General features: G+C 42.4%; 1 protein-coding gene across 4 annotated transcripts in view; it reads right to left on the bottom strand.

Moving 5' to 3' along the window:
• Nucleotides 1-15,152, bottom strand: part of dntt (deoxynucleotidyltransferase, terminal) — a 95,396-nt gene that overhangs the window by 53,376 nt on the left and 26,868 nt on the right. For all 4 annotated transcript variants that reach the window (XM_025897501.1, XM_025897502.1, XM_003457978.5 and 1 more), the window contains exons 4-7: nucleotides 14,666-14,836; nucleotides 10,310-10,381; nucleotides 9,984-10,107; nucleotides 7,266-7,398 (exon numbers count right to left, since the gene is read on the bottom strand). In XM_025897501.1, the coding sequence (XP_025753286.1) occupies nucleotides 7,266-7,398; nucleotides 9,984-10,107; nucleotides 10,310-10,381; nucleotides 14,666-14,836 (500 nt within the window). The remainder of the gene's footprint in view (nucleotides 1-7,265; nucleotides 7,399-9,983; nucleotides 10,108-10,309; nucleotides 10,382-14,665; nucleotides 14,837-15,152) is intronic.

The following is a 15,152-nucleotide window of genomic DNA, read 5'->3' as shown; positions in this document are numbered from 1 at the left end:
TTTCAGAACATAAGATTTTAGTTACTTATATGAAGACAATATTATATATTGGGTATTTTGTTTTGTTATATATATATATATATATATATGTTTTATCTATCTAACAGCCTTTTCACAATGTATATGGGCAGTGCTGGTCTGCATTAGTATATGAGTTCGTGGTAGGTGTCAAAGTAATATCAGAGTGAAAGCCAGGAGCCACAGCTTCCCGGCAGAACTGTGCATCATAATTGGATGATCAATGTTATTCACCTGTAAGTGTTTTTTATGATGTGGCGGACTGGTTTATGTACTATATTTCTGCATTGACTATGGTATCTTATTACAGTTATATTACATTTACATTGTACATATGCAGTAATGCACATTATAATACTGATATATTGTTATCATATCAATTTAATAGAAGGCACTTTGGACTGCTCCGTTATTTCCCAGGGGGTCGCAACAGTGAACAGATCTGCACATTTGATTTGGCACAGATTTTACACCAGATGCCTTTCCTGACATAACCCTCACATTTATCCGGGCTCGGGACCAGCACAAGCAATATACACTAGCCTGTGACTGGGTTTTATCATATCAATTTAGTAATATTTAATCATATATATCCATTATTATTTAACTTTCAAAACATAAACTGATGGGAATTTACGACTGTCCTTGATAGGAGGTTTGTATCTGTGCTTTGAAGCTCTTGAGAGGAGATCAATTTAGTGGCTGCGGCTGAGGTCCACTCCAGTTCCACCTGCTGATAATGCATTCCTCCTACGAGCAATATATTTATCATCCTCCAGCCAGTTAAGATCAGTCTGTGCTGTGCCAGGGTTTCAGAGGCGCTTCCAGTCAACACAATCACAAAAGCAGTTGGACACACCCACGTGTGCCTTACACCACGAGCAGCATCTGTGCTTACAGTCATATTCACAGAAGCATATTCACTGCTTTGAGTTTTCCTTTAAAATTCTCAATGACTTATGTGTATGATGCTCTGAGAGTACTTTGGCGTGCTCATTGGCATTCAAGCCAGATGATAATAAAATTAAGCCTTCAAGACAAACGATGAGCTGCTCAGAAGTGTAAATATGACTGCAAATGGGTTTGCATGTAAGCCCTGCGATGGACTGGCCCACCTGTCCAAGGGGTTTTCCTTCCTTTCACACAGTGCATCCTTTCACAGGTTGCAGGATGACTCAAAAACAGCAGTCAGACGGAATGATGAAAAGAATCTGTGGGTTTCTGGCGATTATAGTAGCTTGCCTCATATGGCAGGCTTTTCCACCAGCCATGAAAGCAGTGTAGACACAAATACACAGAAACAAAGCAACCAGTGCTAAAGTTGTGCCCTCAAATAACAGAAGATATCCCCCATAGTGCTCAAGTTTTGCTCTGGCCTATGCCAGCGCTACCTGCCAGAAGGCCTTGCATTATTTCAACCTAATCATTGCCCGACACCCACTCACACACACCTACACACGCACACACAAAAGATTTTGAAAAACGAGCAATGAGCAACGAGCAAAAAATCCTACATACGTAAGCACCAGTGTCACCGCAAACAACAAAGCAAAGTGACAATGAATGTTGGGGGCGATACGGCTCTAAAGAAGCCTCTGCAGCCGCGAGGCTCCGTGTTTGATCTCTCTTTGCTGCTGCTTGACAGCAGCGAGAGTGAAGAAAGGGGCAGAGGCTGTGAATGGCTTGCGGGAACGCTTCAAAGGTCACTGTGGCTAATTCAGGGAGCAAGGAAGTAATAGAAAACAGCCATTAGAGCTGCAGAAGGCATGATAATGTTAATGGTTAGCATTAGCAGTAGACAGCGTGTACCCCTGTGGCATTTACAGAATGAGCACCTGGTTTACAGGTTCACTCTGCAGCTGGGTCTTTGGTAACACTTATTCAATTTGCATTGTGAGCGTGTATTATTTTGTATTAAATATCAAAAGCTGTTAAGTGAATTCATTTTAACACTTGTGTTTAGACTTTGCAGTATATACATATACATATATAGGCCTCGATGTGAAGAGTTGGCACTTCTTTAATGAGTTGACTGTTAGGACAGCGCTGCTTGAGAATGCATCACAGATTTCCATCTGCTTACTGAGCAACTTTTGCCTAAGAAATCTCCCAACACTCAGCTTTAATTGGCAAAGCTGAGATTCCACAACACTTCCAGCTCGTACAGTGCGCTTAAGTTGTTAAGTGAGTCTCGCTGTTAGCCTCTGCTGTGCCGGCAAAACCCACTCGAGTGCACTGCATAGATGTGTGCCGAGAATAGCAAAGAAACCAAAGCGGGAAGGAGACAGAGAGATCATCAGCATAAATTGGGTTTACCTCCTATCACAGCTTAAGAACGACCTAATCTTGTCAAATAGTGGTTTTCCGTGTCTGTGTGTGTGTGTGTGTTAGGGGATAACATGGGAACTGGTGGTTATTTGAGGGGAAGCGGCATTTACGCTTTTCAGCTCCCTCCCATTTGAGCATCAGTATGTGTCAGGTCAGTGCAGATAATTCAGCAGCAGTCAGCGGAAAGGCGGATGACAGCATGTCGTGCACATTCTTCCAGCATACCAGGGGTTCTCCTTCTTCTTCTTCGTCTCTGCCTTTAGCAGTGCAACTTCAGAGCTCTGTTCCTGTTTAGCATTAGACACCCACTCCTGCTCAGTGGGATGTATGGATGTGAAGATTTGGGTAAAAACAGAAGAATTGATAGGCGGTCGGGCACAGCTGCACGTCGATAAACACCTGGTTTGAATTTAGGCCATCTAGTCTTTTATCGCGTGAGGGAAAATGCTAAATTATTAAGTGTTACTGCACAAAGACTATGAAATATACATGGTTATTTACAGTTTTGTGTGGACGACAAGGCGACACGCATGAATAATACAGATCTGCGAAGTGTTAGGCTACGGGCGTCTGCAGGGTAAGCTCTGCAAAACTTAGGTCACAAAAAAGCAACCAGGCTTTGTTTGTGACTATGCATCATTTTCCCCTTCTATCAGCCTTCCCATCCACATTTCTTGCTAACACAGCAGAGCGAGGCGATAATCAGTAAGATACGAAATGAAAACAAGAAGAAGCAGCTAAGTGTGGCCTATACTTCGTGACCAGATGGCTTGTTTTGCTCTTTCCTCCCCTGCAAGCTGATAATGAGGTTTGTTTTAGAATCACGACACCCCGAACTAAGCCGATAAGGAATACTTATCTCAGCTGTTGTTCAAGGCAAACTGTGCGGTGGGACTCGGCGGCTGTTTGCAGATTTGAGAGGAGACACCACTGGCCCCCCTCATCAGTGTCACTATGAGTCATATTCCAGACAATTTGATGTTAAATAAGGCCCTCAGTAGGGACTTGCCTGCCTCATACTGAAATAAACACAGTGTTCCGCTGACACTGCGTGAGCCTTCACATGCAGTTGTGGAAGAAGCTGTATTTTCAAGTGTAATCTATTTTTAATCCTCCCCTCCAACAAAACCGCTTTAAGACTTGTCACCCGCCTTCCACAGCTGTCCTTTCAATAAGGCTAATGTCAGTGGCATCAACAAATCCTCGCCACGCTGTTTCTCTCTGAAGTGGATGACAGCCTGAGTTTATTCCAGCACACGAGTTATTTTGTGAAACTTTTGGGAGTCGTGGTATCTTTTTGTGCATCTTCTGCCGAGATGAAAGATTTGCCAGAGCCGGGTGCAGCTATTTAAGGAGGTATATAGGATATGCACATTTCCATTTTTGACAAGGGGTATCGGCTAGAAAGATGAAGCTAATAAGAGACTCTACACCAGGCTCAAAATTATAGGTAATTAAATCGAGCTTTGACAGGACTTTAGAAGGGAACATTTTCAAATATGTCACCGTGAAGAGAGTAAGTGGATTATTAGTGGTACTGCTGGCATCTTAGAAAGCATATGAACTATTTTGGTGTAATAGACCTCATACTGCCTCCCACTGTGTTTAAACCATGTCTGGAGAATCAGCCTTTCAACAAGATAAAGGTAAATTACTTACTTGCTTACTGATAATGCACAAGTTATCGTTCTTCAATTATAGCGCCGCATGATTCCAATTAGGTCTATCTCGCTCTCTCTCTCCAAAGTCTGCACCAAATATGGGGTGAAGTAAATGTGTGTTTCATCTCCCCGAATTTGAAGCCATAAAGGCGCTCTTGCAGGCCCCTTTACGCTTTGCAGCAGTCTCCTGGCCCATAAATCTTGAGCTGTTCCTCTCCCTCATTCTTGAAGTTAACTATCCATGATGCTCTAATCACCTTCCTCGACTCTCTTACCACATTTCCCCCCTGAGCAGTTATTTACATAATCAGACATCATTCCAGCTGTCATTTAACTATTTAAAGATTGGAGCGTTTTTTTTCCTTGTGGATTTTCACATCATCCTTGCTTAGGAAATTTGGGAATCTTTCCCATTTACACATTTGCCCATCCCTCCTGATTTCTTAGGTTGTTCTTTTTTTTTTACATATTTGCCACATTTACATGCTTCAGATCATCAATCGAAATTTAATATTAGACAAAGATAACATTTGTTAAAAAAAGTTATCCAAACTTACCTGGCCCTGTGTGAAAAAGCAGCTGCTCACTAGACCTGACACCTGGTTGCACCATCCTGGGCAATCAAGAGTTTTTGATAACTGGGGATGAGTCTTTCACATCAGTGTGGAGGAATTTTGGTCTACTATTCTTTTTAGAATTGTTTTAATTCATCCACCCTGGAGGGTTTAAGATCACGCCAAAAATCAGTCTGATTTAAGTACAGACTTTGACAAGGCCACTCCAAAACCTTCATCTTTTTGAGCCATTCAGAGGTAGACTTGCTGGTGTGTTTTGGATTATTGTCCTGCTCCATAATTGCGCTTGAGCTTCAGGGCATGAACTGATAGTCAGACATTCTCCTTCAGGATTTTCTGGTAGAGAACAGAATTTATGGCTCCAGCAATTACAGCAAGTTGTCCTAAAGCAAGAAAACACACTACCACCACTGCTGGTATGATGTTCTTTTTATGAAATGCTGTGTTGGTTTTGTACCAGATGTAAAGGGACTCAAAACTTCCAAAACTTCCAAAAGGTCTTTGGTTTGTCAGTCCACTGAATGTTTTCCCAAAAGTCTTGGAGATTTTGCTTTGGAAATGTCCCATGCATGCCATTTTACCCAGTGTCTTTCTTTTTGTTGAATCATAAACAATGACCTTAACTGAGGCAAGTGGTGTCTGCAGTGCATTAGATGTTGTTCTGGGTTCTTTTATGACTTCCTGATTCTTGGAATAATTTTAGTCGGCCCAACACTCCTGGGAAGGTTCACCACTGTTGCAAGTTTTCTCCATTTGTGAGGCTTACATCGTGGTTCACTGGAGTCCCAAAGCCTGAGAAATAGCTTTGTAACCCTTTCCAGACTGTTAGATGTCAGTGATTTTGTTTCTTTAGTGACATGATGTGTTATTTTTTTAAATCTTTTAACCTATTTCACTTTGTCGGACAGTTTCTACTTAGGTAATTTCTTGATTCAACAGTTCTGGCAGTAATCAGGCCTGGGTTTGGGTAGTGAAACTGGACTCAGTTTTTCCCCAAAGAATGTGGTCAATCACAATTAATTCATAATTTAACAAGGGGAGGAGGGGGAATCAAAGGGCTAGGTACATTTGGATAGTTTTGTTTTTTATGTAATGTATGTTTTGAACAGAGAAATAATGTCATTTCCTTAATAAAATTAAGTTAAGCCATCCCTAATAAAGTGCCCACTGAGTGTATATATCATATTTTTCACAGGTGATTTTTAATAAAACACTCGTGTGATTCGTGTAGGCAGTAGGTATTTGTTTGATAAAGGTGTCCTTGTCTGCTAGTTTGACTGTTAAAGGTTACTTTGTTTCAACCTCTGATTGGTCTACAAGAACTGCAAATGAAATAGATTTCATTTACAGTCTCAACACTGCTCTAAAAATCCATGAAGGGACATGTGTATGGCCTACAAAATGATTTTAGGGTTTGGCTGTTGATTTACAAAATGCTCACAGCAAGAGAAATCAAAATGAACAGTGGACGTGGGTTAAACGGCTTGAGGCAAGAAACACAGATTTCAGGAAAAGCACCATGCTGTCTCTTTGTTTAGACAACTGTGTCATTCTGGAGTTGCAGTCGGCATCTGGTGCTGCAAATATTTCCTCCCAGTATAAAATAGTGAAGTACTCTGATTTCATGCACATTTGCTGTAAAGCTAGTATGCTATAAGGATCAGCATGTAAATCAGTGTTGTATATTACAAAGTGTGTTGAATTTGGACTCAGAGCAAAGCCTTAATGCTTTGCTATTTGGCTACACCTGACAAATGTGAGGTAATGCTACAATACCGGTCCTGTAGCTAAAGGGACTTTTTTCCCATTATAAAAGTTAGTGTATAGTAATTTTCTACCAAACTGACAAACAGAATACAGCAAATGCAGAAAAGGAAAACTTTAATAAGGTTTTAAGGGAGCAGGAATAACTCCGGTAACATGTAATGTTTGCAGCCCAGACACTATTAAAGACCATCAGCTAAGCCGCGGCAGCTCTGTCACCCCTGTAGAGAGGCAAGCGCCCGTCCTTACTGCCAGACTGCTTTTGAATTATTTACCTCACACGCCACTGGTTACGGCTGGATTTTTACAACACCACAGAGCGGAGTGCTCCACACTTACTGAGCCACAAAGCACTGCGCATAACAAAAAATAAATAAATAAATAAATGAAACAGCACCACAAAGACGTGCCAATGGAGGGAGGCACCGGCTGCGAGCAAATAGTGGCACTCAGCAGGTAGCTTTACAAGCGCACTCACTGTGCACTCTGAGACTGACAAATGTAATGCACTTTAGCATCTTAATGTAAATGCAAAACGTTAGCAACCCGTGCTATCTGGCGTTCTGTTTTACTGTCAAGAACAAAGGCGTGAGATGGGGAATATTCTGCGGTGGTAAATGTCAAATTAATCCGTTTTGTCTAAGAACTCTCGAAAACGGCAAGATGCAATTAGACACCAGCGGTTCTGACGCTTCTACCCAGACACTCACTCTGTGACTTCTATGCTCTCATATCAGATAATAATAATAATAACAGTAATAAGATCCACCTGGGAATCAAGCAGACCTCTTGAGGCTTTGCTAATGTCTAATATGAACTGAACAATAACGGGGGATGGGGAGGGGCGAGGAAAGATTGAAGGTGCCGTTGTATTTCATCTTCAAATATCAACACTGAAAGGAGGAGACAAGTCTTGTACCTGCGAAAGCCACCTGTCAGTGTGAGTATGGCGTCCGGTGTGATCGCATGGACAGCTTCGTCAATAATGTTCCCCAGGGCTTGGGCCTCTGCTTTACTGACAGCCCTGGAGATGTCTCCATAATGCAGAAAACCTGCAGGGAAAAAGACCACGTGGTTATTAGTCTGGAAGCCAGCCATCAATCATAGCCATTTGCTCCGGGGAAGTGGAGAGTCAGAGTGAATTAAAGGTAAGGTAAAAATGGGATGTGTTCTCCTGGCTGATAGAAGACGGCCGCCGGTGTTCGCCCGCTGCAGACACAAAACGACTGCAGCGAGCGCAGAAACGGTGCAAAAATTATAATTCATGGATCGATCGGTATCTCATTGATTTGTATTTTCCTCTGTCTTTGTGCTACATGAAAAGCATTAATTATCCATTTCTTTTTCTTTCTTTTTTTGTCCCCCACCGAAGAATGGAGCTTCCCCCAACAATTAATTAGAAAACCTTTAATGATATTTCTGCCTCTAATGAAGTAAATTAAATGGGATTATTCATGTTTCTGCTCTTTTTCAAGACGCGTGCACGGCGGAGGGTTCAGGGTTCAGACAAATTTTCCACGTCAAAAACTCACACGGTATTTCTCCGCACGGAGTCGACACCGCAGTGTTCCAAGTGATCGATTACGACCAGTTTGATGAAGGTGTCTGTCAGCGTAATACATTATGGGACGGAGTTTGAAAGTGAATGGAAACCTGCGAGCGATGCAGTACAGTGTTTTGAATTACCACCTCGTGCAGTGCTACAGAATGTGCAGAAGAAGCAGAGAAATGATGCAGACGAATGAAAAGCTGAATATCAGTATTTTTTTTTTTCATATGTGAGAGCACTGTGGGGTATATGTCACTGTCGAAAGCTGATGCTATCTGCATGTCTGGCTGCTTCTGTCTTGGTATATTTCTTCATATTTCTCACTCATGTATTCCCTTCACATTTGATCACATCTGTTTCTTTTATATTTTTAAGAGAGGGCACTCCAAACACCTTTAATTCTCTCTGTTTATGGTTTCCTAAGCATGAAGCCTAAGCAAACTTTTTCCTTTAGCACCACCAACAGGTTAACATTTGTGGGTTTCGGGCACATCTCTGTGGATTGTTATATTTGATGCGGGCCCTCGCTTTTCATCAGGTCATCATTTTAAACTTTACGCCGAGCACTTCGGTTTATGACCGCGGAAATTAATGACGTTCTCATCAGCCACGGCCGACCTCAGCTCCCACTTGTGACTGAAGCATCCATCAAATCTGCGTTTCGTAGTCAGAAACTCCTCCGACAAAAATAAACAATGAATTTAAGATTAATGACAACGGCTCACGGAAAATTTGCACGGAGGCTGCGAGTTCATGTCACGTCGTAGAAACACACGAGAACAGAGCGCTCCGCCTAAACTGAAAAACATCTAAGGCCACGTTAGCTTTATAACACAAAGATGGCCACAGTGGTAAACAGCGATGAGAGATTCGCAAGATGTTTAATTACCAGGGGACCTCGTGTGTTCGCTAATACCAGAAGCATCTAACAATTTGCTGATTTCACAGCTCTTACTAGTACTAGAGGTCGAATAAGTGTATGTTATCTCCTTCATGGAAAACCTGGATGCTTTATCTGTTTTTGTCATCATAAATGAGAGGCCTCATCGTGTGAAGAGCATGGCAAATCCTCACAACATCACACATCTGCATGCCATAAAAAAACATTGTTGTAAATTGCAAAGTGAGCAGCAGGATGGAGCGGTGTCTCCCAGCTGCGTGCTTGCTGATTTTTAAGTGGCATAAAAGAGTTGTTCATCTCAATAATGTGTGACATGCTCTCGGTTGTAATTTCACTCAAAAGCCAAACGAGCCAAACTAGTGGACAGAATAAATATTGAGGGGAGGCGGGGGTATATGCTTAAATTTATGGTGTCGTATACCACAAATACCAGCTTGGCGACGGTTGCTGGAGGTGAAGTTTGGTGGTCGTTAAACTGTTTAGAACACATCATCTGGGCTTTATGAAAACCAAGACAAGATGAGGCGTCAATCCATGAAGTATTTCACAGGAGAAGTAAAGAATCTGAGCTGCTGTTGGAGCTACGAACAAAAGCAGGGCATCATCGCATTCAGAATCATCCTCTGTGCATAAATGCATGAAATATCTCACCCTCAGAAAACGCATCTTTGTGGAATGGCTCAAAAATAACTAATAACTGCCACAAATGAAAAATGAATTTTCAGCTTTTGGCCAGTTTGCTTTTCTTTTAGCCTCACAGAGCCACTCTTGTGGCCGTGGGCTGTAAGTTGTTGAAACAATTTTAGCACCAAATTAATTCGATGGCTCTGCCGCGACTGAGTGGCGAGACGTCTGTACCATGCCTCCCCTTCAGAGTCACTACTTATTGATTTAGGTTGTTTTTTTGTAAGAAAAACTCTCCTGTTGTGGGTTTTTTACAGTAAACTCCCTGCTGATCATATCTCACTTTAGAGAAAACACATTACCGCTAGAGGCTCACATCCTTTGGGAGTAAACAAAAAAAAGGCACAAATAAAGTCCCAAACCACATGCAGCCCCACCCCCCAACCCCCCGGAGGGATTTAACAATTAGGCCTTTGAGTCTCTCTTGGAAGCGAGCTCGACTTGAAATTTTCCCTCTATAATTTGTAAAGTGGCGGAGCGAGGATGGTGAGATGTTGATGTACCACTTTGTTGCATCCGGTTGAGATGAATGCTGGGCTCCGCCAGAACGTCGCTGAATGAGCGCAGCCCTCTGCGGTACCACTTCTCAGCTGTCTTAGGTCCAACCCCAAACACACTTGTGAACAGCTGGCAGGAAACGAGGTAAGTATGTAATCAAGCAGACATGCTCTGAAATGACAGGTTCTTCTGAGAAGAGGTAAGCATTCAAAGTTTCCAAGAGCTCCGAGTCCTTAAGAGGGAGCAACAGAGCGCATCATTTTCACAGCGAGTTAAAAGCTCCAGAATGGAGAAAGCGAGCCATCGACTGAGTTGTTATTCATCCACTGACCTTTAGTATTTGATACCTTTCATCTGAGAGTATTTTCTCGACTTCAAACGAGCGGCCGTGTTGAAGGATCTCCTGCAAAACATAAAGGCGGATGATATTATCATCAAGGAAAGCAATGTCTGTGTCAGCATCGGCGTGTTTTCCCCTGGGTTCCCTCCCAGCCGACTATTAACAAATGAGCCCCAAATCGCTGCTTATTTGAGAAACCATCCACTTATATCAGGCATCCTTATTTCCATTTCTTTTCCTTTCGACAAATAACGACTTTGTTGTTGCGAAACCTGGGATTAATACCTGTTTTATGGCAATCATAAAAAACCCCCAAGGTAATGTTTTCCCCCAGATTCTGTTGTTTGCTCCGAAAATGCTTTGTTCTGCATTTAATTGCCTGCGTCTCTCAGCGAGAGTGCCGCCAATTTTGCTGGTCACATTTTAACTGTCTTCATTATGCGAAGGCGTAAAAAGAATCAGGTAGCAGCTATCTGGTTAATATCAGCCATCTTCCGGAGAGGGAAATGAGCCTGCATGCTTCTGCTCTGGGATAAGTATCCGTGTGCATTTTGAGCTTGTGCATGAATGGATGACAGCCTGTATCGGTGAGCCAGTGAACCTAACATCCACACTGTGAGTACAATGCAGTTTGAAGCAGCCTTCACTGCTCAGTGATGCATCCACCCGTCCACCTCTGCTTTTCAAGCCCCCAGCTAAGGCCAACCTCAAAACGCACGGATAATGCTTCAACACACTCCCCGCTCCAGGAAAGACACACTTCTTTACATGCACGGCTCCTCTCCCTCTCTCACACACACACATATACAGCAAACACATATACTGACTATTCAGCCCCCATCTCTGCCTCAGTGCTCCCAGACTTTCATGTCAGTAGGTTTATATCTTTTCCCCCACTTTGGATGTTCAGTCAGCAGTGAGCAGTTCAGTCGCTGCTGACAGAGTGTCGCTCCGATGTTCACAGGCACATCAAGCGTTTTGTTTTCACTCTGTTTGGTTTCACTTTGTTTTTTGTGTCATGTCATTTTTGGTGTTTTGAGCAGCAAACTGTTCAAAGAGACAACCCCAGCGAAAGGCGTGCGTCTGAATTGTGCAAGAAGAACAAGAAGGAGAGGTCACTTACAGGCAGTCTAATTTGGTCTCCCCGGGACATTTATGCTATTTTGTTTAATGAATCTGACTCGGCGCTGACAGCTTTGACAGATTCAGAAACGCGCTGTGAGTCGCACAGTGTGTATGTTAGGTTTAACGTGTCAGAGAGAGCCGGGTTGCTGAGCTCACCTTGTTATCCTACAGGGACCTGGCGTTCTCTCCGAGCGAGCATCCGCACTTTCCCTGACAACCTGCCATGATTTCTGCCCTGAGCTCGAGTGTAGATGAGGAGATGTAGTGACCCAATAAGAGTTTTTTTTTTTGTCTCAGAGACAAAATATATTTGTCTGATACCCATCAATGTGTGCTGCATGTGTGCAGCAAAGTTTTATTCTTACGTCTGTACGTCTTTCTTTCATATATTTCTTAGAACTCAGCATTGAGAATCTCCTCCAGAAAGGCTTACATGTGCAGATGGTTACTGATTCAGCTACATTCTTCTTGCTGGCACAGAGGGAAAAAAACCTACTTCTAAGTAATGGAATGCTTCATATACAACTGAGCCAGCCTATTTAAACTACTTCTGTCACATCAATGCCTCCTTATTTAAAGTGGGCCTATTATATTCATTTCTAACTCCATATTTTTATTCTTGAACTCCACCGCAGACGCTTTGCATGATTCACAGTCCTTATTAAACCTATGCTGTGCCTTGGTGCAGCCTCTCAAAAGACATTTTAACTTCCTTTCATCAACCTTCAAGTTAACTTTTTTCTGATTCGCTGCCCCTCGTGAGCAAATGGTTCAGACAGATGGTGGGTGGGGTTTCTTTGCTTTCAACCAGAGCTATGTCTCTGAAAATGATAATCTGATCTCACTGACGTCATATGTACAAAAAGGGAATAAAACCTTCTGAAATAATATACAGCCTTGTGCAAAAGTCTTGAGCCACCCCTCATTTCTTAATGTCCACAATAAATGTCAAACATAACACAGTGCGGCAGGCATAAAGTAGCATTTTTGCACCAATAAGGGGACTCCCAAAAAGATGAAAACATGGCATTTGTTGGCACGATGTGCAGTGTGTGCTTAGAAAAAGTAAACTGAGGAGAACGGACAAGCAGAGGGTAAACGATAAGGTGCAGGCCTGAAAAACTAACTACAGCAGATGAACAGAAAAGACCTGACACAGGACTTGTGAGATCCAACTGGTCCTTCAGCTACTGTTCACTGAAGCCTCACCAGAGATGGTGATCTTAAGGAAGGGAAACAGGCTGAAAAGGCTGAGGTATGTGACATCACACAAGCAGTGTAATGACGATCCTTGGCAACAGGTCTTATAGGCAGAGTGTTACAGGCATAGCCCTAAAGAATGGAGCCCCATGGTCAGTGTAGTCCAGTCTTAAGTAAGCTATTAAGACTCGACTGTACACTGTGTTCTTGTTTTTCTCCGAAACAATAAGTCCCGTTGGAGCAGCCTTTCAACACCTCTCTCTGTCTCTCGCTAGCCAAGGTGACCCAGCCAACAAAGTAAAGCTAGTTTTCAGCTACGAGCCCGACATGAACCCGACATATTAGCCAGAGGTCCCTTTACTACGGTTCGGAGCCGCGGACCTGTTTTATATACGCGCGGAATAGTTTTCTATATGAGACCGCTGCAAAAAGTGCAGCCTTACCTAATGTCCACCCTACTGTTACTCATTTATATTAAGATTTACAATCTAGTTGGTATTGGTATGGCGAGTAACCTTCAGTAATAGTAATAAATCACACAGCAATAGTACATTCATGTAGTTGTAAAAAGCATGATAATATATTAAGTAATCCAAAGTATTCAGAATACGTTACTCTCATTGAATAACGTAACGGAATATGTTACAAAATACATTTTGGGGCATGTATTCTGTAATCTGTAGTGGAATACATTTTAAAAGTAACCTTCCCAACACTGCACATACGCAACCAAAAATATAACCTCCTCACCGGAGGTAATAAAGAGTGGCTGAAGACTTTTGTCAGGTTTTGTATTTGTCCATCTCTTGATATGGTGTGTCTTTTTTTCTTACTGTGAATTTTAATCTAATGAAACTGGAGAAAGAAGTTCATTCGTTGGAAACTATTTCCAGCAGCACATTAATAAAGATAGTGATTTATCGTATGGGTCCTCATCAATCGGCACTGAAATTACGCCCCCTCCCCCTCCCCGTTATGTGCTGCATCTTACTTTATTTTATTTTGATTTATTTCAGAGGCTTGTGTTTACAGAGGTGACATTTGGTAAAACATTAATTTTACAGTAATGTAATGTCAAACCCCGAAACACGTCCATGTATAGAATTTATAGCAAACTACTCAACCTGGAAAGTTTGCAATTAAGGAAAAGAAATGCCGATGCTTTCATCCTCATCATCAGTGAGCTGATGTCGCTTCACGCTCACACTTAGTGATCACGTGTGTGTTATACAGTTCAAACGCTTAGAGCCTAACTACTGTCAAACCCCCACCCACAGGTCCGTGGGGATATTGGCAATATGTAAACAGTTCATTGGGGAAACAGAGGGTTGGTCACGGTCTTGTTCACTGCAGTAAAATTCTTGGGTTTTTTTCTTGCCTTCCTTTGCAGAGGAGCAAAAACTACGAGTAGTAATAGTCGTACCAGAAAACGTATCATATGTGAAGTGCAATCATTTGAGGCCGTTGCCAACATGCACCACTCAGTCAGGTGTTGTACACTAATGGCTTTATTGATCCATTATTTCCTATTGCAAAGGATCAATCAGTGTCAATATTTTACGCTGGTGTTAGTTAATTCTGTCACTTCATATCACATAAGCATAAATATTAATAATGGTCATTGGTTTTGAGTGCTTTAGCTCATAAATCACATGCTGTGTGTTTCGAATCATCGCCGACATCTTCCAAGCGTGTTTCCAAAATATTAAACTGTATCTTCATGGCAGCAAATTATTTTAGATCATTGCATAACTGTGTAAATAGGGTCCGGGAAGTCTTGTGATTTATGGTTTGCACACCTTATGTGAAAGCTTTGAGTTTGAGACGTTGCATTCAAAAGACGTGTTGTCAGAAAATCCAACCCAGACGATAAAATGGGGGCAATAGTTTCAGTTTTCAGGGCATTAGACATTTCTTTATATTTAGTTTTTAAGTGACACATGACACCAGAACCAAAATACAGAGGGAAAATGCACTGGCTATTAACTGGACTGCTGTGGATTAAGTGAAACTGGGCCTTACCTCTATGACACACATAGAGTGTTCCCCCAGGCAGGGCAGGTCTTCTGTGACCCGTAAATTCTGCACCGTCCAGGGCAGACTCTTCAGCACAGATGCAGCCCTCCTGAAGGCCAAGCACGGACCCTCCATGTCATTGAATTCATGGCTCTCTGCCAGCACTTCAAATGCATCCTGGAGTGAGAAGCCGGAAGTACAGGTGAAGGAATAATTAAGAAAGCAGATCTTATTCACACCTAAAGGATGTAGGTTAAAAAGCATAACAAGGCAAAATTGTTGCAAATAAAGGAAGAGAAAACTGGGAAGAAAAAGAGAAGCCAAGTAAAAATATGTCAGGTGTGCATTCACATGCGAGATGCATTGACCCGTAGAAGGAAACCAGACAGAGAGAGAGGTTTCCTCCCCCCATCCTCTATCAGTACTGGCTGTCTCTGCTCCTGTCCCTGTCACCGTCCCTGTACAGTAGAAACCTGCTGCATGTTGTTTTTCT

Source organism: Oreochromis niloticus, linkage group LG13 (genome assembly GCF_001858045.2).
Source record: "Oreochromis niloticus isolate F11D_XX linkage group LG13, O_niloticus_UMD_NMBU, whole genome shotgun sequence".
NCBI lineage: Eukaryota > Metazoa > Chordata > Actinopteri > Cichliformes > Cichlidae > Oreochromis > Oreochromis niloticus.
The sequence above is the reverse complement of the archived record's forward strand: the minus strand, read 5'-3'. Positions and strand labels throughout refer to the sequence as shown.